This window comes from Cheilinus undulatus, linkage group 2 (genome assembly GCF_018320785.1).
Source record: "Cheilinus undulatus linkage group 2, ASM1832078v1, whole genome shotgun sequence".
Classification (NCBI taxonomy): domain Eukaryota; kingdom Metazoa; phylum Chordata; class Actinopteri; order Labriformes; family Labridae; genus Cheilinus; species Cheilinus undulatus.
Genome location: NC_054866.1, coordinates 20,502,087 through 20,526,318, shown reverse-complemented (window position 1 = coordinate 20,526,318; position 24,232 = coordinate 20,502,087). Strand labels below are relative to the sequence as shown.

The window sequence follows — 24,232 nt, the reverse complement described above, 5'->3', positions numbered from 1 at the left end:
AGAGAGGCTTAATGCGAGAGAAGAATGCAAATGCTGTTGAGACAGGGAGGGATGGATGGATGGACGGATGGAGGAGAGGTGGATGGATGGCTGGATTAAAGGAGAACGAGAGACGAGGGTCAGGTGACAGTGTGACTTTTTGACAGGGTCAGAGTTTTTCTCTGGATGACGGCGACAGAGCTGGATTTGCATTGATGGATCTTCTTTCCATGGGAATGTCATGTATCAGTGCCTGGGCACATCACGCCCCAGTCATTAATCAAATCATGGCCCTGTCTAATACTATCTGTCCCACAGGCGCTTCTCATCCATCTACCTCATTCCCTCACTCTGTGGCATAGCCATGGTCAGCTTCTTTGGCGTTCTCTGCACAGATTTTCTTTTTATCATTTTAAATTATTACAGTCATTTCTAAATAAATGTCTTTTTGAACTTTAGCCTTCTTTCAAAGTTATGGGTCTTATGAACACATCTCTAGAATTAGAAATCTTCCTGCTTAAGGTTTTGTGTGGGAGCAAAAAGGGGCTCATTTTTGTAGACATACTGTTCTTTTAAAGTGCTCTTTTTCCTAGCCTAAAGTTGCCATTCTAAGTTTGTGACATCATCGTTACATTGCAAAATCTCAAATGTTATCAAGTGAAAAGGCCTAATTTCTAGGCAAGAGTAGTTAGTACTTTCAAAGAAAAGCCAAAGTCAAATGAAACCTGAGATTTGATGAAAACTTTATCTTATTTCAGTAAATTTATCTAAATTTCTGTTGCTGCATTGGAAGCTAATTACAAGCATGTCAGGCCTGTTTTCTTTTCATATCTTGAATTAAGATGGTTATTTGGTGAATTTGGCTTAAAATACATGCTAATAGATATTTTGACAGGAAATTAAGTTTAAGTTTAATTTTTTAGTTTTAACCAGGAGCAGTTGTTACATTGATTTTCAGCAAATAATTTAAGAGTGTCTTTCTGCAGCTGACTTAGTCTGTAATCTTTATATATCGCTTTAATTATGTTTTTGCGGCTAAGTGGATCCAACAAATTTGTGACAGATAATAAACTAAGAGACAAAAAAAGAACCAAAGAAGATGCCGTTCACTACTTACTGCTTTTTTTGTTTGTTTGTTTGTTTTTTGTTTTTTTTCTGGCAGTGAAAATCCATTTTGCATGAGTAGACCAGAGGCTTTTAAAACTGAGATTTAGTGGTTGTTTTCAATTTTGACAAAATTATCATACTTATTGTATAGAAAATCCATCACTGAATGTCTTGGATACAAAAAAAAAAAAAGTGGACATACTGTACTTTTTCATATTCACTCTCTGCACTGCAGTCCAATGTGGTTGCAGCTTGCTTTATCTTTTTTGTTTGTTTGTTTGTTTTTGTTACTGCAAGACCAATTTCTCTGCCTTGTGCATATTTGAGGTTATTAGAGCAGTAGGAGATGGAAATAAAAATCACAGTACATATGATGTTTTTCTCCTCCTGTGATTTTTCTAAGAAAATTAGTTGTAAAAGTACATAGGACGTTTTTTTTTCCCCCTGGAGAGGTAGAAGAAGAGGAGAAGAAAAACAAACACAGAGCAAGATAAAATACAAAAGTTAAACACATAAATATTACACTGTGTTGTCATGCTTTAACACTACAAAATTAGGTAATGTCTGGCTTTTTAGATTGGACAAACCTTATCCACTTGGTCCAAATTCTTTTAACTCTTGGACTTTGAGGGAGAATGACAACCTTTCCATAACATATAACACGTTAACTCTACATATGTAATTAATGTATATATGGAAATCCAGATGAAAAGTCACGTTGACCAGAAAATTCCAGAAAATATGATGACTGGTGTCATTTTTCCCACATCTCCAGCGACTGCTGCCAGATACATTGAAGCCTTTATCGTCATTGCATAAATACAGCATAATTGCACATGCCCTTACTAGCAAAACTACAAAAACACACACACTCAAAAGTACATTCAAATCAATCTGCACACAAACACACACAATCATAAAAAAACAAGGCAGAGTAAAGTGCATAAGTTTACAAATGAAATATAAAACCACATATTCAGTGCTATTTTTTAAATTTATTTAGTTTACTTATTTATTTGCAGTGCTGCAATCAAAAACGTAGCTATAATTTTCCAGCAGAGTTCTTGCCACACAGTTTAATGCCATTGATTTTGGCACGTTTTTCTCCAGCCCCTGTAGAACTATTAAAGACTTTACCAGTTTCGTGGGCCAACAAGATTTTTGTACCCATTTGGCATCCGGCCACAACATAGGAAGGCTCAAAAATACCTTGTCTCGTCAACACTTAATGAGTGACAAGTTTTTAAAGTCACTTTTGAACAGGTGTATAAAAGGTTAACATGATGAGGCTAAAGCTGAAACACTGATAGCAATATGAGACGAACAGAGGAACAGCATTATTGACAAATATTGCAAAACATTTGTAAAATAATAATAGTGATAATCACTTTTCACAGTTTTTATAACACCTTTAAAAATGGAGGTTTACAAAGTGATTTGACAATAAGCAGAATCACAAATGAGACAAAGCATCACAACATAAGCCTGTAAGAACATAACATGAAAGACAAAACCTGAACAATAAAGAACTCATTTAAAACCCTAACGTCATAACAACCCAGTAGACACATTATAAAAACCCAGGAACATATCAGGCCATCATAAAACCTAGAAATATAAAAATCCAGAAGAAAAATGAAAGAAATTTAAAAACCCAGAATAACTTAGAAGAATCAAAGCAACACAGGAGCCTCAAAAAGAGATCTATGTCCCAGAGATGTCAGAGATAATAAGATATTAAGAGGTAGAAAAGAACAAATCAAAACATTAAGAATAGATAAAAAATAATCCAATTTGGGTTCAGTTCTCATTGCATAAAATGTGCAACAAAAGTAACAAAAACAGGAAAACCATTTTTTATTGTTTGATTAATAAAATGTTTATGTGCAGTATGTATTTCTAAAATGTATCTTGGTTATGGACTCATGCACAGGCCTTATTTCCTCACCCTCATTGTCCCATAGGTTAAATATAGACACACCCTTTATTTGCTGTTTGCATATCTCTGCTCCAGCACCCGGGCTATGAAAATAACAGCAAAGAGGTGCAGTATCACAGCATTGCATTTGCAAAAGTCTTATAATGGCATCCTGACTCACTGCTTGTATTTACACAGCTGCTCAGGATGTAAAAAAGATTCAACCGGTTAAATGTCATCCCGACAACAAATCGACTTTGTCATCATTTGTCTGAGATGTAATCGACCATGTGCAGTGTACTTCTGTTGTTTACCTTTATAGAGATTCAAAAATGATACAAGTAGGTACATACCAATAAATAGAAACAATAGAAACCACTATTCTGATTAAAATTAAGTTTATGTTGCATTTTCTTTCCTAATTTCAGCCTCTTTGTATTTATGACCACAACTCTTAAAGTAAAACATGTGGAAATGGTTTACAACTAATGAATAGACTTGGTGTTAAAGACAGACTTTTTAGAAGCTTTGTTTTGCATTGATAAATAGAAAAGTATAAAAAATTGCAGAAAAAGCTTAACACATTTCTAGTAGTGATTCCCTCTTTTTTACAATTATGTTTACAAACCCACTCATCCCTTTGTCTCCTTCAAGCATGCAAACTAGTTCCAATTTTTCTTTTTTTTTCTTTTTTTCTTTTTTTTTTTTAACTGGCAATTATGGAATAAATTGCACTGTCTCTCACATGATATAAGGGATCTGTAATATCATGGAAACAGAGAGGAGGAGCCAGGATTCAGCAAGGGAGTTGAGTCATTTTAAGATATTTCAAGGGAGAAGTAAGAAATTTACTAAATTTATTTAATTCAATACACTTCTTTTTTCATTTATAGTTTTTAAAGTCCATTACTGCAGTTCATATAAGGACATGAAGATAATGATATCCATTTACATTTATTTTTGTAGCATGACTAGGTTGATTGAAGTCATAATTTTGCATATTTCAGAAGCTAGACTTTCTCATGATCGATGTTCCCCCATCTCAGTCACTCTGTCTGCAGCTCCCCCAGACACACACACCCCGCTGTCTGTCAGACATCCAAGCTGTCTTTTCATGGATCATCTTCTGCCGGTGCGTGATCTCCAACACGTTCCACGCTAACTCGTCCTCACTGCAGGGGTGTGACAGCTCAGGACCCTTTGGCCTTGAGTGACAGCACTGCATGACGAGTTGGTCAACAGTCTTCATCACCCCCGTCCTTCATCTCAAGGCGTCCACACCTGTTATACGATCCACAGCAGGGCTTATTTTTAATCCTTGGGGATGATACATACAGTGGAGCAAAAGCGAAATGTCCGTTTTGGTGGCTACATTCATCAACACCCCCCCTCCCCAAAATCTTCACCCTCCCCTTCTGTCTGCCCTTAGCTGAAGCACCATTATGGCTTTTCAGACTGCTTCCTGTACACTGATTTTTTCTTCATCTACCCTTGACACAAACACAAAAGGTGGCTGCTCCGGCTCTGGGGGTGTAGCACTTTTAGAAAGGTGAAGGGCTTTCAGGAGCTGGCCTGCTTCAGGCCTCTGTTAGTCTGATCAGGAGAGGAGTATACAAGGGAAATGAAGGCCAGGTTTGCGTAATGGCCTCCCTCTCCTCCTCTCCCCCGCCGAAGGTCACGCAGCTTTGTTGGCCGACGGAGGTCTTAAAGACAGACCTTTGGAGGACCACAAAGCGGAGGTTTGGCAGGACTAATGAAACTCAGAGCTGCACGTTAATGATCTAAAAGACTGGACCAAAACACTCAGCAGTCCCTTTCCGCTCGCATTCAGCCTCCTCTTGATCGCTCCTTCTAAATAATGACAAGGCACTCTCCTCCTCTACCTTTATTGTAACCTTTGATGTCCGCCTTGTTTTCTTTGTGTCCATGTCCCCCCTCCCTGCTTTTCATTCCTTTATGTTGCACGGCTGTCACTCATCTATTAAGGCAACAAATGGAACAAGGGAAACATTCAGAGCAGTGTATTGTGGTGCACCCACAGGTTTGCTCTTTATTTCTTTTGAAAGCACTTGAACTTGGAATTTTCCTCAAGCTGCCCATTGAATCAGCAGGATACACTTTTTTGTTGTGTCTATTGTTGCAGGATTACAAACATATTTGTTTTATAATCCACATTTCTTGTTCTTCATGGACAAATGTTTCTGTGAAACTGTTTCTTTTCTCATTGTATTCACTTCAAGAAAAATGCCAATACTCTTTAACCTGGGCCCTCCTTTATATATATTTGGGGCCTAAATGAGTACAAGGTACATTCTTTTTATTCATTTCCACCAGGAAATTGCCCCAAAACAAGTTGTAAGAATTGCAGGCTCAGATTGTTGTTCTGTGTGGTAACGACAATAAAAGAGGCCTTTAAGCCAGAAACAATTGCTGCTCTGCTCTTCTTAAAGCTACAACTTAATCGACATAATCTGTAGAGATGTCTTGATTGATCAGGAACTGACCATTCCCACAAAAAAAAAAAAAAAGTCGATACAAGATCAAAATGAACCCGTCTAGACCAGTGGTTCTTAATCTGGGGTCCGGGCACCATGGCAGAGATATCGGAGAAAGAAATTTTGTGCTTTCTGCTATTTGAAAATTGCAGTAGGATATATTGCAATAAAATCTAAATTTGGATTTATTCCCCAGTCCTATTGGGAACCACAGCTCTAGATTACAAAAGATGATCACCTGTGACTAACACTGATGTCTGCTGTGTGTGAAGGGTAACGGAGCTGTACAGGTTAACTGAATTGCCAGTCCTTGAGAATTAAGCTCAGCAGAGTCAAAGCCAACCAAAATGCAATACCTTTAACTTTCAGCTTGAAAAAACTATTATCTTGTCTTCTGCTCCTGCTGCTAAAGCTACTGAGAGTCAGTAATCATCCTCAATTTAAATTACAGTTATGAAGTTCTCTTAACTTTATTGTAAGTCCCATTTGTTACAAATCTGAACCCAATGCTGAAATTGTTGCTGAAACTGTTTCTGAAACTGGCATGAAAAAAATAGCCAACTAAACAAGATGACAAGATGTTACATTATGATGTGTGTAAGGTCAGATCAATAAAACGACGACTATCAGGCAGAGTTAATAAAATGCCATTATGTTGTTTTCAAATATTACTTAAAAAAGTAGGTCCTGGTGAGAAATGTGCATGGATTCAGTTGTTTGGAAGAAAATTTTTTTTTTTTTCGTGGCAATGTAAAAAAAAAAAAATGCATTCACTATATAATCTGTTTTTATCGGAGTAATGATAATTGTAAGAAGTGATTTCCATAAATTAAACACACTGTGTAATTCACTTTTCCCTACTGCTACAGAATGATAAAATAAATAAAACCTTGTTGTTTACTAAATAAGGATTACTTTTGTTCTCCTTTGATCAGGTTATGCTGCCACCTATAGGAGTTCTAGATGCACTACAAAGCTAAGTAGACGACCAACTGTTACATCCAGCTACAATAACAAAAAAACATCTGTCTTTATTGGCATCTGCTGATATCATTCTTAGATATTTCATATCCTTATTAACAGCAGAAAAAACGTGAACGCTGCATCCAAAAAAATTACTCATTTCACCCTGCAGTACATAAAAATTGCTGGTCCGTCAATGCAGTTAGTTATACATGGATCCTTGTTTATTAATGTTCTGTTCATGTTGTTTGGTCTCTGTGTGTTGCCTGGTTTTATGTATATATATATATTTTATTTTTCATTCTGTACATGCTCAATGTACACTTTTATATGTATTCTATCAACCTGCCAGGGACTATGGGTGGAAATTAGCCTATGGCTACCATCTGGTAGATTTAAAATGCCACATTTAGTAATGTGGATTTGCCCCTATAATAAATAGAATAAAATATTTTGAAACATCCAGAAAAAGTGCTTCCATTAACTATGTTTAACATGTTTATTTTCTATTTTCCAGTAGACAGCAGTTCAAGTTAGCAGATATTTTTTCCCAAAAAATTCCACGCTATACTTTAGCGGATGAATTTATCAAAATATGTCATTTTAGAGGTTTTACTGAGATGATTTTCTCTACTGTTTCTTTGTCTGGACTGAGGGGCTTAAGGAAATCAAAAGAAGTTTGATAAAAGCGTTAGGTCCTGCCATGTAACTGTAGCTTTGTTAATTCCATATTAATATCACGATGACAGAAAAACATCATTTAAATGTCGTCTTGCTGTAAATACTAAGCTAGAAGGTAAGAAACCAGCAGCGGGCCCCTTGATGTAGCTGTTGAGGGTCATTAGGCCTTGGAGGAGCCCTTTGACACAGCTTGATTATGTTTGGCTTGAGCTGGATGGGATATGTGAGATGAGATGTGTTCTCCTGGATCTTCTGTGTGTGTGCATGTGTGTGTTGAACCACTGTTGATTGGCCTTGATTAACAGACTGCCAGGCACTAGAGGCAGAGGTAGAGCCTTTGTAATGTCGCATCTTGAGCTGGTTATTTCCAATCATTCCACAGGAGGCCTTGAACCTGGATGTGCACGTGTGTGTGTAAGGGTTTGCTAGAATGAGAGAGAGAAAGAAAAACAGGTATAAAGCTTAGGTTATTTTCATGAAACTAAAGTTTATTACTTAAAGCAATGAGTCAAATTCAAACTGGAACTCAGAAAAAATATGAAGAATTAGCATCATAATTAGCATCTTTAAAGGCCACTGAGCTGAAAAAAAGAACCTTGGAGCACTTAAAATGAATTATGTATAAAAAACATTATTCCAGTATTCACATTGTAATTCTCAATGATCTGGAACCATTATGTCCTGATTCACATTCTTTTGTCATTTTTCCTCCGATGTCTCTGACCTAGCTGTCCATGAAACATTCTATTCTAAACATTCATAAACATTCTAAACATCTATTCACTGTGATATATAAAAAGAATGTTTAATTACCATTTGTGTGTTTTTGTGTGTGACTACAGCCAAGCTGAGCAGCCAGGACTCGTACAACAACTTCACCAACAACAATATGGGGAACCCACGCCTGACCCCGCTGCCCAGCCTCACTGTGGTGCTGCCGCTGGCTCAGATCAAACAGCCCATGACTCTGGGCACAATCACCAAACGCTCTGGGTAGGTCCCACACACCTCAGCCTTCATTCTCCACAAGAACTTCAAACTTTGAAACATATGTTAAACAAAGCTACAGGATGTAGTGTCTCTAGTAGGAAACTTGTCACAGCAAAAATGCTAAATTTTATCCCCCACAGAACTTGGGTTTATTATCCCCATGATACTCAAACTATGCTTGAAATTTCTTAAATTGATGGTTTTTCAGGTGGTGGGTTGCCAAGCAGTTTTCAGTAGGTGCGCCTGTAAAGAAAGTGTGCCAAATAGCATATGATGTGTGGAATCCTTATGTCTACATACTCCAGTACCAATGTGGCACTGGTGCCAACAGGCATGGTCAAACCAAAACAAACATTTCTGTGCTCCTTTTCGGTACCTAGTCCTACCCAGCATGACCCACTTGAACTCCAAATGACAGATAAAATACCTTATGGATGTAACTTAATTTAAGGTATACACTCTTTTATTCAGCTGAGCATGAAGGTCTTTTATTCATTTTGCTTCCAGAAACTGCTCTGCTTGAGTTTTTCTTATTCCATTTCCTTAACTAGTTGTCTCTGATTCAGCATCAGTACATTGATTTTGGCTGAGTTTTCATCTAAGGCCATCACAACCGTTTTTTTCTTATTCCATGCTCTATAGACAACTTGTCAAGATATTACTGTTAATTATTTAGGCCTAAGGTATATAAAGAAAACATTGGTTTCCCAGCATTACTAACAAGTTAAATAAGTGAATTAAGTTGTATATTCACAGGTATCCTAATTTATAGTAATCCCTGTAACAATGCACTTATTTACAGTTCATATATGTGTGTAAATCTATAACCACTTGGGTTCAAACTTTGTTGAAAATGTGGTGTTACTCTTTAACTCTTCTTTCACAACACTCTGCTTTATAACATGTCCAAAAAAATTCACTTCTTTGAGTTTTAAAGGTTAACAAATGTATCCAAAGCCAAGGCAGGGTTCCTGCAGTTTGCTGAAAAGTCTACAGAGACTTAAATTGGACTTTTGAAACTCGTGGCCATAAAAAAGTCTTTAAAGGTCTAATTATTTTACTTGTCTGGTCTTAGATTTTAAATGGCACTTTGCACAAGACATGTCTTTATCAAGTCATTGTCTTCTGTCCAACTTTATATGATTTTAATCCCTCTTGGTCCATGTTACAGTTCTCATACCTACCAAGTTGCACACTAAAAATATGTAAGTCATGTATATATTAGTAAATGAGTGTAAACCTCCTCAATATCTACAACACTTCAGGAGGTCAAATGACACAAATAGACAGACAATACTAGAAACCAAAACAGCCCCTGAAACAAGTAGCATAGTAAAGATCAAGACAAAATTTATATTCAACAGAGATGTTAAGCAGTCTGATACATTTATCTGTTTTAAGTGATTATTCTTCCCCTTTTGCACGCTTTAAAGAGATAGACAAAGCAAAGACATTATCAAAAATATATTTCATTGAAGTACCTGCATCTATATAAATTAAATCACCTACCTTTCATTTTTGACCGCACAAAAAAGTAGTAAGACTTAAGTTGGATTTTTAAAAGTGTGTGAAACCCTGTAAGGAGAAAGTTAGACCAAGTTTGTCCTGATGATAAAAATGTTTTCCTTTGAGCAAAATTGTAATTCATCCATCTCTAGATTAAGTTTGCCCAGATGTCAAATAAAGTACAGAAATATCGAGTGATTGTAATTAAATGAAATAAAAAATATCTCCAATAATATTAATGAATACCATTGTATTGATTGAAAATGCATTTTGGTGTGTTTTAAAGGGTTTCAGACCTTTGACTTTATCATTGTAACTACTTACATGTTAGAACAAACAGTGCTGAATGAATTGTTTCCTTAGATTACTTTTTTTAAACTAAGTTTTTAAGCTTTCCTGTATGTGAAATCAAATCATAGAGAGTGTTGATAGTAGCTTGAATTTTCTCAATCTGGGATCCCTTAGAGCTGCTTTCTTTTGCTATATTAGTTTCATCACCAACATCTGCGTCTGCAGCATGTTGGCTCTTTTTTGGACTTTACTGCCCACACTGTAAAATTTAACATCAGTATAAGTTTTTATGTTGGAGTTAAGAAGTTACACTCCTGCTCTGTCAGTCATTAAAAACAAACTCCCTTTCTTATAAATAATCCAGGTGCTATTCACGTCAGTACAGGATCCTTTAAAACATATCGTCTGAGTGTAAATGGTTTGTTTTGAATCCTCACTAAATTTACAGTTTGGCCGTTGTGGAGGACAATTTAAATCACACTGTATTACATATTCGACTCCAGTCTGTGATTTGCTGTCTTTTCCCATTCATCACGCTATAAAAACACTGTATTGTGTCAACAGTGGCCTTGTGTAGGCCAAAGCTTTTTCCTCTCACACATCCAGCTGATGCTCGTGGACTTCTTTTGTCTCAGACCGCCACCTTTTTGCATAGGGTAATGAAGCACAACACTCACGCAGTATTTGCTCTCTGAGCTGTTTGGAAATGGATAAAACATGTCATGCATATCTTGAATAGGAATTTAGAGTTTTGTAAATAACTAAGTAATATATTTTGTCTTTTATGTACTTTAGTCCTAATATCTTGGAATATTTCCATGTGCAGTTTTTAACATAAGATTGCTCTGCTTACGTGAATGTTTTTTTTTTTAGCTTGGAACCATGCCATGCATTGAAAGCATGTAGTTTTAAGAACATCAGCAACTACAGGCCTTTGCTAAGTGCATTTACATGGAGTACAGGTGGCTCCACAAATATGGGCAGATTTCAATAAATTAATTTAAATGTAATTTTCATGTCCTTTTTGAATGGGAAATGATATAATGATTCAAACAGACGGCAGAAGATTTATGTCGCCCGTGATATTTGATAAGTGAGCTTTGAGGACGACAACACAGCAAAATGTGCGGTCAAACATCAGGACATTTTCCAAATCATTCAGACAATCTAAAAACGTTCATTTGGTTTGTAAAAGTTATTATGGTCTTCTGTGGTGTCCTCATAATGGCAGTATATTAACTCTGGTGGTTTATATTTGAGTATAGCAGTTGTAATATTTGTTTTCATAAAATGAGAGTTTAAAAAAAATTGATTGGTTTTTACCTTCAGTTAAAGCTCTCAGGTTGCTTTTATTATCATAAGATAAGAATACCATTTGCTGCTGTTTGCTTTATAGAAAAAAAAAAAAGTTTTCTTTGTTTTCCTCTGCAGTGATGTGAAGTTGTATGTTTTAGTTTGTTCATATTGTGTCTCAGTTTGGGTGTTTAACCCTGTGATTGCTTTTGTTGTATAGCCTTGCCTATACTTATCTTCTGCTTCCACTGTCACTGCCACTTCAGTTGCTACAAAAACGACAGATTTTTTTTTTTTTTTTTAGTTTAGCTTTGATTGGTGTTGGCAGTAAGCTTGAGGGTGTATTTTTTCACATTGATTTCTTGCTCTCTGTTTTTTTGTTTTTGAGTTGTTGCCTTTCAAAGAAACTTCTCAACTGTTATTCAGGCATTGCCAAGATTCCCAAAGACTGGTGCTGATGTAGACTTTTTAGTAATAGAGCCAATATAGCAGATTAACTGTCATACTCAAGAAGGCAAATCAAAACCTAAGTTTAGTAAAGAAAGCATTAGCTTCCTCCTGAGTTAAACTTGTTGAATTGACATTGAATTTTGCATTAATTAGGACCTAAAGTATACATCTGGTCAGGAATTTGGTGTTACAGGCCATTAGTTCTCAGTAATACATTTATTTTCTGTCAGGAGTACAATGAAGGCAACTGGGGTGGATCACCTTCAGGAGACAACGTGTTAAAATGGGGATTTCCTGTTACAGTTTTTAGAATATATGTATTTTGTGTGTTTATGTTGTCTGATGTCAATTCTAGCACAAATCCTCGCCTTTCTTTAAATTACAACAAAATAACTGATTTAATCTCTCTTTCTAGAAAATAAGAACACAACCCCCTAATTCAATTTTCTGTGTTAGGTTGTGGTGAGAGAGATGAGAACGCATGCTTTACTGTTCCTTACAACAGACTTGAGTTAAGCCACTGCGGTGTCTCCTTGCAATCATGTGATGTGAAATGAAGACATCACTGCACTGTCTCATTTCACTTTAAAAAATGTATGGACAGCTCAGTGGACAAGTCAGTGGCATCTGCACAATGTGTTATCAAACGTGTACATTTTTTCTGTCCCCTTATTCCTTTTTCCATCCATTATAAGTTCCTTGTTCCAGGTAAGTTCATGTTACAGTCTTCAGTCTACCTGTTAATATAGGCTTGAATTCTAACAGGAAGTCAATTACTCTTAGTTTAGGATGAATTTTAAAATGTGATTAAAAAGAACATGATTGATCTTGTTAAAACTACAGAAATTCTAAAATTGGCCAGATTAAAAGTTTTGCTTGGTCCACTATTTCAGCTTTTGTTCTCTTCTTTTATTTTATGCCCCATGGTGAGGCACATGTGTAGACAACCAGATCAGATGGATTGATCAGTTAAACACAGCAATAACAAAACTTAAAGTTGAACTACGAGGTGGGGGGGGGGGTTGTTCTTTTTAATGCCTGCAAATTTGTAGACTTTCAAAGACTTAATGTTTATGTATTTAGAAATCCAAGCATAATGATATTTCCTTTCACCCTGCGTAATCCTCTGCATCTGGAGTGCGAGTGGCCACGCTCAGCAGCTGATACGATAGTGAGAGAGTGACCTGCAGCAGGTTATACAGACAGGACAGCCTCAGGGCCGTGTCTTTCCCCTAACAATACACATAAAGTTTATGCAGTGTGGGTCTATATTGATCTACCCCTGTGTGCTCCTGTCTCTATCTTTCCCTCATTTCTCCATCATACACTGCTGTCTATCCGTCCATTAAATAATATCTATAGCCTTGATAATCACCACCATAGAAACATTCACCTTAAAGTGTTTTTTTTTTTTGTTTCTTTTAAGAAATATCACTTAATTGTGAGAAAAAAAGTGCAATAACAGCAACATTTCTTGTTGCATGACAACACTGTATTCATTGCTTTTGTTTGTATTTGAATCCTTTGGATGTTGTATGAGGGATGGAGTGAAATAAACCTTTGTGTAGTGAAATAAAATGCAACCTAATGCTGTTAACTGATGTTTTTTATTAGTGTGAGGCCTACAATGGACCCCTGGGAAAGAAATGATTACTTCAACAATCATATCATAGTAGTTTTGTCTTTTCAGAGGCTTTATTAACAATATGGAACAAAAACCTTGTCAGCTCTCTATGTATATAAAACGATCTTTAAAGCCCTTGAAACATCTGCATCTCCTCTTAAAGTCATTATCAGGCATGTATGGCTGCTTTAGTTCTTTATCCATCCATCCAGTCCAGAGGAGGCGTCAGTATTAATGCATCAGGACATGCAGCTGTGCGGCCTGCTCCTGCATGCACACGGCTGCACCAATTCACCAAAAACACACACACACTCACACACACAGTGAGCGAAGCAGCAGGTTTGGCCCCTAGAGTGGGGGGTGATATCATATGGTTTCACGCTATACTTGCACAGGAGTGCAGAGGCACCATCTGTCTGTCTGTGCAGGCAGCGCTCCCTGCTTTTTTTTATATATTTGTGTGTGTGTGTGTGTGTGTGTGTGTGTGCTAAAAAGACAGAGAGAGAGAGAAAGAGGAGCGTCCGGCAGCTGTATTTACACCTGTATGAGCAGATCCCTGTTGGCAGGGCAGCAGAGGAACACACCAGCTGCTTAACCTACATTCCCTACCAGGCTGTCTTTGTGTGCGCTGTGCCGTGACACACACTCACAAACACACACGTTGATGAAGCTTTCACCTCCTTTGTGTGACCAGGCCCATTGCAGAAATATCTTAAACCCTGACACTGACCACCAGTGTACAAATTTTAGATCTTTGTATGGAGTCATAATTGTTGCAAAACTCAATAGAAAATTTTGAAGTTTTGAGAGCATGACTTATTGATTTCTGACTCAGGTTTTTCTTTACACTTTCCATTAAAACCTGCCTGTATGCTTGAGGCTACATCATTGAGCTAAGACTTTCTCTGTTTTTGCTAAACATGTCTACTTGCTCTCAAATCTTTAGTGGCTTACTCAAATTTCCTACGCTCATGTCCAAACCATTTTCCTCTCATTCAGGTGGATTCTGCTAGCGAAACTGTTATTTCATGATTTTTGAAACTGCCGTTGTGTACTTACACTTTGCACACTTAAAACTTTCATGTGCAAGCATACAAAACTTTCACTGCTTGCACACGAAACTTTCTCTGAGTTGGCTCAAAACTTTATCTGCGAGCACTCAAAACTGTGTGTGTACGAAACTTTCTCTGCCTATGTATATGGCTTTCTCTGCGTTGGTACTAAACTTTTCTCTGTTTATGCACAAAGCATTCCTCACATTTGTTTGAAACTTTCTCTGCGTGCTTAAAACATTATCTATAGAGCATACAAAACTTTCTTTGCTCACAATCAAAACTTTCTCTTTGTGCGTATGGAACTTTCTGTGCATGCTCAAAACTTTATCTGGGAGCGCTGAAATCTTTCTCTGTTTGCAATCCAAACATTGACGTTTTGATGAACCGACCAATTTGCCACAGATGTCGGGTCAACCGATCATTTTTGCGCTACCTGTTGTCACTAGCTGCAGTTACATCAGCATTTTTTCACAATCCAATTGAATTTATTTTGATTAGAGATTTAAACTTCTCTGTTCACATGTACGCTAAAAGATATGATCTGATTCAGATGTATGTGCTCATGTATCATACACTTAATCTGAACAAAACTGTTCTAACATGCGCGACATCGTCCCACCGGTCAAATCTACTGAAAAATTCATCTTCTTCGCCTTAAACCGGGTGTAAGCTGTGTGATTTTCCTTCAATTCAGCCACAAATTTTGAGTTGCACAACTCACTGTGAAGTTGGGCTTACTGTTAGTTGGATCGGGCATTGTTTGTCATGCTGCACAGGGGGATACAACGGCTGACTACAGCCCGACTAAGACCCTACCACCTGCTCCAGACTGGTCAGAAGTATTTCTGGCACGTTTGATATTTTGGTCATATGACTCCAGACACTTCACAGTGAGAGCAGAAACGCGAGCAGAATAAACAACTTTGAGGGGTTTTCCTTTGTAAACTGTTAGATGACATCCTAAATTACCATGAAAACGGCTGGAATGGCTTTCTGATGCATGCCCGCTATGATAGAGGAAATAAATGAGCAGGAAATATTCCTACCCGCGGATCTGCGGCTGACACGGATAGAGATGCTGTTTGTGTGTGTGTGAGACAGAGAGACAGAGCGGGAAAGAGAGAGAAAGCGGAAAAGATAGAGGGTAGAGAGAGAGAGAATACGACTGGAAACACTTAACTCTCAGTGTGTGTGACTTTTTAAAAAGGAAACTCCGCGGATTTCTGTCATAGTCTGTCCAGCCTTCAGTCGTGCAGTGTGAGCACTCAGGTCGTGCACGACCGTCCGATCGCACAGTGAGCACACAACTCGTGCGTGATGGTCGTGCGTCGTAAACTATTGAGTCACACAGTATGAGTTGGCATTTTGCCCTGACTGTCGTATGGTCGGCTTGAAATCGCACAGTGTACACCTGGCTTTAGGTGTAAATAAACCGCCGACACTTGCTTGTTTTTTCAACACCTACTCGCGTGAAATATTGGATTGTTCTACAATTTCATATATGTACCTTTTATTATGTAATCAACAATTTTGTGCTCTTTTAAAGTTTAGAATAAAAAAGCTGTCTCGCCAACAGACCAGTTTTGTTTTGTTCCTGCCATGTTTTTGTCTGGTCTGTCTGTGGGGTAGACATACACAGTAAGACAAAACTCATCCCTAACAGGGAAAGATGATCACATCAAATGTTTTCATGGACGCTGATCCGAATGACTATCGGCATAAACCACCTCTCTTGATCGGAATGAAATTTCCTTCCAAATGGGCTGAATCAGAGGATTTTATTCAGATCAGGTACTTCTTCCGATTACAAGTGGTCCATGTAAACATTGCCACTGTGCTGTCCCCTCGGACACAGTTGCTTTGGTGGTATGGAGTCATTGGTTAAAAAAAAAAAAAAAATCACGATACCTGAATATGTTTTGAGCACAGAGAATTTGGGGCACACACAGGGGAAGTTTGATATGCTTACACAAAGGAAGTTGAGAGAATGACAGTGTCACAACAAGCAGAATCAACCTGAATAAGAGAAAAATGGTTTTGAGCTTGAGCAAACGAAATTTGAGCAAGCAACTTAGGATTTAAGAGTGAGCAGACATTTAGAGAACAGAGAAGCACTGCTATGCAGTTTTAAGCACTAAGAGGTTTTAATGCAAAGTTTGAAGGAACATCTGAGCCCAACATCAATAAGGAATGCTCTCAGATTGTCAAATATGCTATTGAGTTTTGCAACAATTATGATTCAGTATATTTAACTTTATTTGACCCACCATGGAAATCCTCAAATAGATCAAGCTACACTCAGTCTCTTATTACAGAATTTAGTGTTTTCATTGTCATAGTGTGTTTATATGTGTGTGTGTGTGGGGGTGTGTGTGGGGGTGTGTGGTGGTGGGGGGGGGGGGGGGGGTTACCGTCGGATGTAGCTCAGCACCCGCCTGATAACCCCGCCTGCAGATGAGGCCGGGTCAGAGAGTGTGGAGGAGCACAGCCAAGCTTCTGCTAGTCCTCAAAGCCTCCTGGGAGACCCGAACAAGGAGAGGAGTGTCAGCTCTGACCCGGCCTCTTGTTTCCTGTCGGCCATATTTGGCAGAAGGTTGGCCTCAGATGAATTAAATCCAGAGGGGAAAAAAAGACACAGAATCAAAGGATTCTCTCTTGGTGAAATGTTAAAGTTAATCTGTGAAAAAGATTAGGAGAGAAACACTCAAACGGCTCTGAGGACTGTCTGCTTGTCCCTGCACTCACCAGAGTTGTGTAAGGATAGACTTAACTTGTCAAAAATGCCTGACAGCGATAAATTTGGGATTTGCAAGCAGACAAACTCTTGCACACTTATCCCTTCCTACACACAGTCTGACTTTAACACGGACAAATGAAAATCCAAATGGAAAGATTGTCGCACACAAAACAAAACACCACCCTTGACTAAATCCCGCTGATGACATTTTCAAGCAAATGCAGCTGGAGTGCAGGCGAGGTAACGAGAAAGAGAACAGCGAGAGGATGAATGAGACCCTGTGACCCTCTGCAGATGTGCCCTCAGATTACTGTAATACTTGTATTAGAGCCGGCACATTGTAGAGCCATTGTCTTTCATACCCTGAGTGAGAGCGCAGCTAGAAAGGGGCTTTAAGAATGCCCAGAATCACATGGCAGCAAGTAACGCATTTGCACAAATCACCTCACTTCCCTTCTTTTTAATGGCCCAGGCGGAGCTGCTATTAGGGCCAACGGGTTAAGAGATGAATGTGTGAACGATTATTCTCTGGGAGTGGGGTCGCCGCCCTCACAGGTCGATTACTCACCCTCTTCCTCCCTCCTTTTTCCCTCGTCCTCTGCCTCTTAAAGTCTTATGCCCCTTTCTACTCCACTGACCCATGTTTCACCGATGTTTCCCAACATGCTGCTGACCTGAGAGGGACTCTTTTACCACTAAACCTGCAGGATCAGGCCGTGCGTCACATAGCCAGGCGGTCTTTGTCTACACTGTGGTCAGAACTGTTTACTGCCAGCTCGACACGGCAGACAGCTTTCTCAACATGACCTCATTCTGTTGTTTTATTCTCAGCAGTGTGCAATTTGACATTTGACACGAGCTTAAATGTGATGTGTTTGATACAACACGTCGGTATGGTTTGCATCAGAAAAACATCATGGCTTATATAGTCAGCCATTTCAAACAATCAACACCAAATCACTTTAACTGCATCTAAAAGTACATCATATTAACTCTTTTAAACTGAAAAATGGGGAATGACTGAAGCCTAAGAAATTAAATCATATCCAGACCTGTTGCATCTCTCAGGGAAAAGGCTACATTTTTGTCAGTTTAAAGAGCACTTTTAACATTATTTCGTATCTCTACAGGCTGAAATTAAACTCAGATCTGTTTCATAAATTTAGAACTTTTTTTTTTAGTGTCAGAAGTATTTGGGGGGAGATCAAAGATGAGGTTATTTTGAATATAATTGAATTTTTTTCAGCATCTTTGCCTTTATGTGAGAATTCAAAGGGCAACCACAGAAAGAAAAAAAGAAAAGGGAAATAGGAGGGTTAATCTGCAACAAAGCTCAACAGTCATCTAGATCAGTGGTTTTCAAGTGGCGGTTCGCAACCCAAAAGTGGGTCACAATGCTGTTTCCAGTGGGTCTCGAATGTGTGCCAGGCAAAAAAATAGCAAGTCATGTATGATGTAGTGAAGTTCTGAATAGGCAAACCGTACAGTTATCTTTTTTTCTTGAGATGATGAATACATTTTGGTCTTTTTCTTTAAGATTTCAACTTTTTTTGAATCTCCTTTTCCCTGAATAACAAGCTGGTTTGCCAAGATGATAAAGAAATTTCCAGGATGTCTTGGGAAAATCAACTGCTCTAGATCAGTGTCTAAGACTTAACCCTGCACAAACCAAATAGCCAAATTGTTGAAAAAATACTTTTAGCATGTTTTGTCCCTTTTCTCAAGGATTGGTGATATTTATCTTCAGTTCAGTTTGCAAGGGCAGGACTTTAACTATTGTAACCCAAAATAATGCAGGCTTTCTTTTTGCCTTTGGGGCACCTCCACCTATTGCAGAAAGAAACTGAGTTGAATCTAAATATATATGGCAATATGAGCTTCAACTTTCATGTTCTCCCCAACAAACAAGAGGGTGATCGCCCAAACCGGGGCCTCACAGACAGTAATTCCTCACTGATGTAATTTATTGTATTTTATGCTCACAGCAGAGGAAAAGAGTGGCTGCAACCTAGAAGAATAAAAAACAAATTTAAACGTGTTTGATTTGGAAGGTAATTAAGACTTTTTTCTATTTGTGTAGTCATTTTAACAAGGTTGCAACAGTATTTTTTTAGTTACATTTCTAACCCCTACGGATACTGAAATGATGAATAATGCCTGGCGCATACTACATGATAATTGTGCTAATTTTTGACCCGAGTCTTCTCTTCCAATCAAAGTCAGCAAAGGCCCAAGATTATTGGATTGTTCTAATGAGTATCTCAACCGATTTTCCTGTAGTGTTTGATGTGTTAAAAGTGATCTTTCTCTCTCTGATCTGCTCTAAAGATGTTCCTAAGTGTCTGTTTCCCTATTCAGCTAAACGCTCATTTACATTTCATATAACCGACTAGGGGTCATTTTGTCAGTGGGTGTGATGTTAGCCTGACATACTATACAGCGTGGCTAGCATTTAAAGCTAGCACCACCCGCCTTTGTTCCTCTTTGCAGATTAATAACTTGCTTTGATATTTGGCCTCTTTTGACATCGGGTGAGTAATTATACATGAGGTCAACCCTTGACAGCCTATATATTACTTTATTTCCATTTACTACTTTAGAAAACTGTCGTTCTGCAGTCTTCCTACTACACGGTAACCGCCAAACTGCCGCTTCTCATGTGTACATCTGGTGAAGTGCCTGTGAGGAAGTCAGCGGCCATTAACTGAAGCTACTGCTGCCTCTAGTGGTGGGAGGTTCATTACAGTTTAAAAGAGCTTTATAGACAGGAATTTCAAGCCTGTGTTTATAAAAAATGATAGGTAATTAGTTTAACCGACTAGTAAACCTCATGCCGGCTAATTTGATAGATTAGATTAGAAATAGATTTTAACCATTTTACTGATTAACCGCACGCATCCCTAATCTGCTCAGATGTCAATCAAAGCTGCACTTACCCAAGATTGTAAATATTTAACTTGTTCAGTGTTTAAAATCAGCTCAAATCAGTGTTGGGTGAGCACGGAGGACTACCGAGCAGGCGTGGGCAGGATTGTTATGTGGAACAGAACAACAGTCAGTCAGGAAGCAAGCTAACTAGAAGCACAACACAGCCGTGGTAATACAGTAAAGTATAAAGTTAGATGGGTGCCAGAAATGGCCGACAATTTGTCGTTGATTTGTTGCAACAACACGGATGTGTGACAGGCTTTCGATTACTGCTACTTCCTATTGACCTGTCTATGGAAAATGTCAATCTGGTATGAAAGGAGAGAGCTGACCTTGTTATACCGAGTTACATTAGCCAAACAAGCAAAATGATGAATGTAGCAATTTTGTTTAAAAACTGATTTTTGAGGTTTAATTGTAAATGTTTTCCTCAACAGATTTTAATGGTTTAATTTTTATTTTTCATGCTGTAATAATTTGACTTGTCCATTTTGTATATTGTTGTAGTGCATTTTACTTATAACAATCAAAATAAAGTTGCACAAGTGACTTGTAAATTAAACGGAGGCCTCCAAGAGCCACAAAGCTCCATATGTTGAAACTTTCTCTAAACATTACATGGAACCAACGATAAGTCCAACAAAAGTCTGCAGGAGAAATTCGAAGTGGCATCTTGTCAAACCCCAAAGCCTACTTGGCCTTTGCTGCCCCCACAGAGACCTCCCCCCATTCACCCATCACTCTCCCACTGGTGTCCATCCATTTACCCAGCTGGAGGCCCGGAGTGGGGGGCTCAGCAGGCCTGATAGAGACCATTCACCCCCCTCCTCTGCAGCTCTTTGATAAGTGGTAGTTTACCAGGGGCCTCCATTACACCGACCGGCATGTTCATTTGTCAACTTGCGCTCCAGGAGTGAGACAACTCAGGGCAAATTGTTTCTCCCCGTCCCCCCCGGAGTAACATTTTTCTACACATCCATGTACCAAGACTAATTGAAAACTGTGTGCTATCTTTGGGAGGGCCCCGGACGGATGCGGCCAAAGCGATAAAATAAAGAAGTGCTGCAGAGTGCTTTAGTTGGCCGGGGATTGTGTTTTTCATGACTTGGGGAGGTTGGCTGGCGGGGGACAGGGTTCAGTCTCATCGGACCTTTATTGCTGCAGGGAAAAGGCTTATTTACTGTAAACTGTTTACGGAGCTCTGTCACTATCTCTGGACAGGCAGGATAAACACAGGAACACACTCCCACTCCTAATGTCTTGTAAACATTAGGAACACGCACAAACTGACAGAAATACACCCTGTAAAAGACACTCTGGATGACTCTTGCACACAATCTGTGTACTTGTTAACATAATCACAGTGGATCCACATTTGCCCACACCCTTGCATCCAAACAGGCACATCCAAAAGACAATGCACAGCCATAAATACACATGCGCACTATAAAAAGACGGCAAACACACAAACTCCTTGTCTCAACAATGCCTGAGAGCTGTTAGTTTTATTGGTGTCCCCAGCTATTATACAGAACGGATAAACTCTTCTTTCTCAATCTCAACAATCACAACCCTTTCCCATAATTTCTCCATGTCCTATTTACACAGTGGGGTTCAGAGCTACATGTTTCTACACATGTACCCATTCGCTTTAAAGCAAGGGAGAAAAAAGAAAAGAAAACATGACAGATGTCTGAAGAAAAAAAAAAATCAAAGTCTTTGGACATGCAGCATCTGCCAAATATATGGTATCACACTTTACGGAGCAGCTTGAGCAGATGAATCATCGAGCCATCCCGCAGGTTTTCAAATCCATCTTAGCGCACAGACATTCTGCTTCCTGCCTCCGATGTGTTGTGCACTTAAACAGACACGTCAAAAAGTATGTAATGTGAAAAGTGTGTTTGCTCAAGTGTGCTAGTTTAATAATGGTTTTTCCGTCTATCTCTGTATCCCCCCTTCACCTTTCCCCATCCTCTTCACCCCCCTCATGAAGACCCTATCTCTTTGGGGCAGGATGTTTTGCCATTAAAACTCCATGGTGAGTTTTTAACTTCTCCCCTTGGCAGCATGCAACTGTATCCTCCGCCACAGCTTCACCACCCCGCCTCCTTTACCTCTCATTTGTATCCTGGTATATTTTCAACACATTCCGCAGAGTTTGTGCACTCATTCCTCAGGGGGGAAAAGTCCCAAAGAGGAGTGTTTCTTATTTTCTCATCTTTTTTTTCTGTGCCTTTTTTCAGTTGTGTTTTTTGCAAACCCTTTAATTTTTTATGTGTGTTTTTGAGCTTTTGCAGTAGGATGATTCAACTTGTACTTTTAAAGCTACTGCAGAGCTAATGTGTGCAATGTATCCTTTTGGTTGTACTTAAGATACAGCATGCATATATTGTTTTACCAAGAATAAATTCCCATTTTTAATATCATCTTGTGTTTTTATATGAACTGAATGCAAACACAAAACATGCATGCTTTTAGATTGTTTTAGAGGCTGAAGTGCAGGACTTACATTGCATTGATACCCCTTTTCTGGTGATTGTGCGGTTTATTTGAGCCACCAACTAGAAAATAACATATTTATCTTCTCCTCCATGATATATTTTTTTACAAGAATAACACTTTTTTGCAAAACACATGCTGAGTTATTTTTTAGCTTGCTTTGATTCCTTTTGTCGGATGTGTGTTTGCACGCAGTAATTGTGCTATGTCATATCCTGGTATTATTGTGACCAGTGTGTCGTACCATAACAGATTGCCTCACATGTGTGTTTTAAAAGTGTCTTGCTGATTTAGAGAAACAATTAGAAACAATATGTCGCAAAATAAATCTAACTGCTGTGTGCAATGGAAAAGAGTTTATCCAAAATGTTAACAAACAGATGCTTTTTTTGTTGACATCAGATTCATGGTGAGTTTCACCATATTTCCCCATTGTGATGATTTTGGACCCTTGACTTTGTTTATGCCTATTCTTCCAGCTGTCACTCACCTTTTTTTGAGCAACAGAAGAAAGGTTGTTTCAGGGGGGTAAAAGAAAGGTAGACCTACAGTAGTTGAGTTCACATGGTCAGCATCAGCCACCTGACAGAAAATATTAAGCAGAAATAGCCATTTTTTTCTGTTTTTCTTTTTTTGTGATTAAATGTTTGAGTCAATGGTGGTTGAGTGTTTTTAATTGGGATAAGTTAATACTGGTGGACCCTCTACATTTCATCTTCTACTATGAGCATGTGAATGTGGGGTGAATAGGTTGGTGTGACCTGCAGTGGAAAAAGTGCTTTGACTTGTCGAATGTCTAGAAAAGTCCTATACAATCTCATGTACATTTTTTCTGAAGCTGCAATGAAAAGGTGATTCTTTCATTACATATCACTTGCATGCTAAAACCTTGTACCTCCAGTTTCCATTTTAATTTTCTGTTTCATGAATCGGTGAAATTGGTCACCCTTTAAATCCTCGAGTGTTTCTTTTCTTTCCAATTTTAAAGCAATAAAACAGGTCAAAAAGATGCGGACTATGACCATTGTTAAATTATTTTAAAAACCAAAAAGATTTTTTCATTCCCATAAAAGTGATGATTTTGGAGGTACATGGTTTTGGCCCGATGCCAGTGATACATTTCTTAAGTTTCGTTGTACCAGTCTGTGGTTGGAGCTGCTGGTTGAAACTGTTTTTTGTTTTTGCCTAGCAATGCTCAGTATTGCAACAAGTACCTAGTTTTACCACAGCTTTTTTAAATTTAGAAAATAGGTATGGTGTGATATGATACAGTACGATAAGCTACAATATGATACAATACAATATGATACATTACGATACAATACAATATGATAAAGTAAAATACGATAAAGGTACGGCACAATACTATACGGTGCGATATGATACAACATTATATGATGTGATACTATAAGATACAATACAACACTGTGCGAAACTGTACCATATGGTACCATAAGATATGATACCATATGGTGCAATATGATACATTTTGGTACGGAGTGATACAATGCGATATGGTACGATGCAATTCAGTACAATACAATACGATATGATAAATTTACAATATGATATGATACAATACAACACAGCACAACACAATAAAACTACAGTATTGTACTATATGATATGATACGTTACAATAAGATACGGTACAACAGGACACGACATGATAGTTACAATGTGTGGTAGTATGTTTCAATACAAACCAGTGTG

General features: G+C 38.3%; 1 protein-coding gene across 3 annotated transcripts in view; it reads left to right on the top strand.

The window, feature by feature from the left end:
* The window catches only part of bcas3 (BCAS3 microtubule associated cell migration factor), a 552,832-nt gene that overhangs the window by 126,736 nt on the left and 401,864 nt on the right, over positions 1–24,232 (top strand). For all 3 annotated transcript variants that reach the window (XM_041803667.1, XM_041803675.1, XM_041803683.1), the window contains exon 16: positions 7,986–8,136. In XM_041803667.1, coding sequence (XP_041659601.1) covers positions 7,986–8,136 — 151 coding nt within the window. The remainder of the gene's footprint in view (positions 1–7,985; positions 8,137–24,232) is intronic.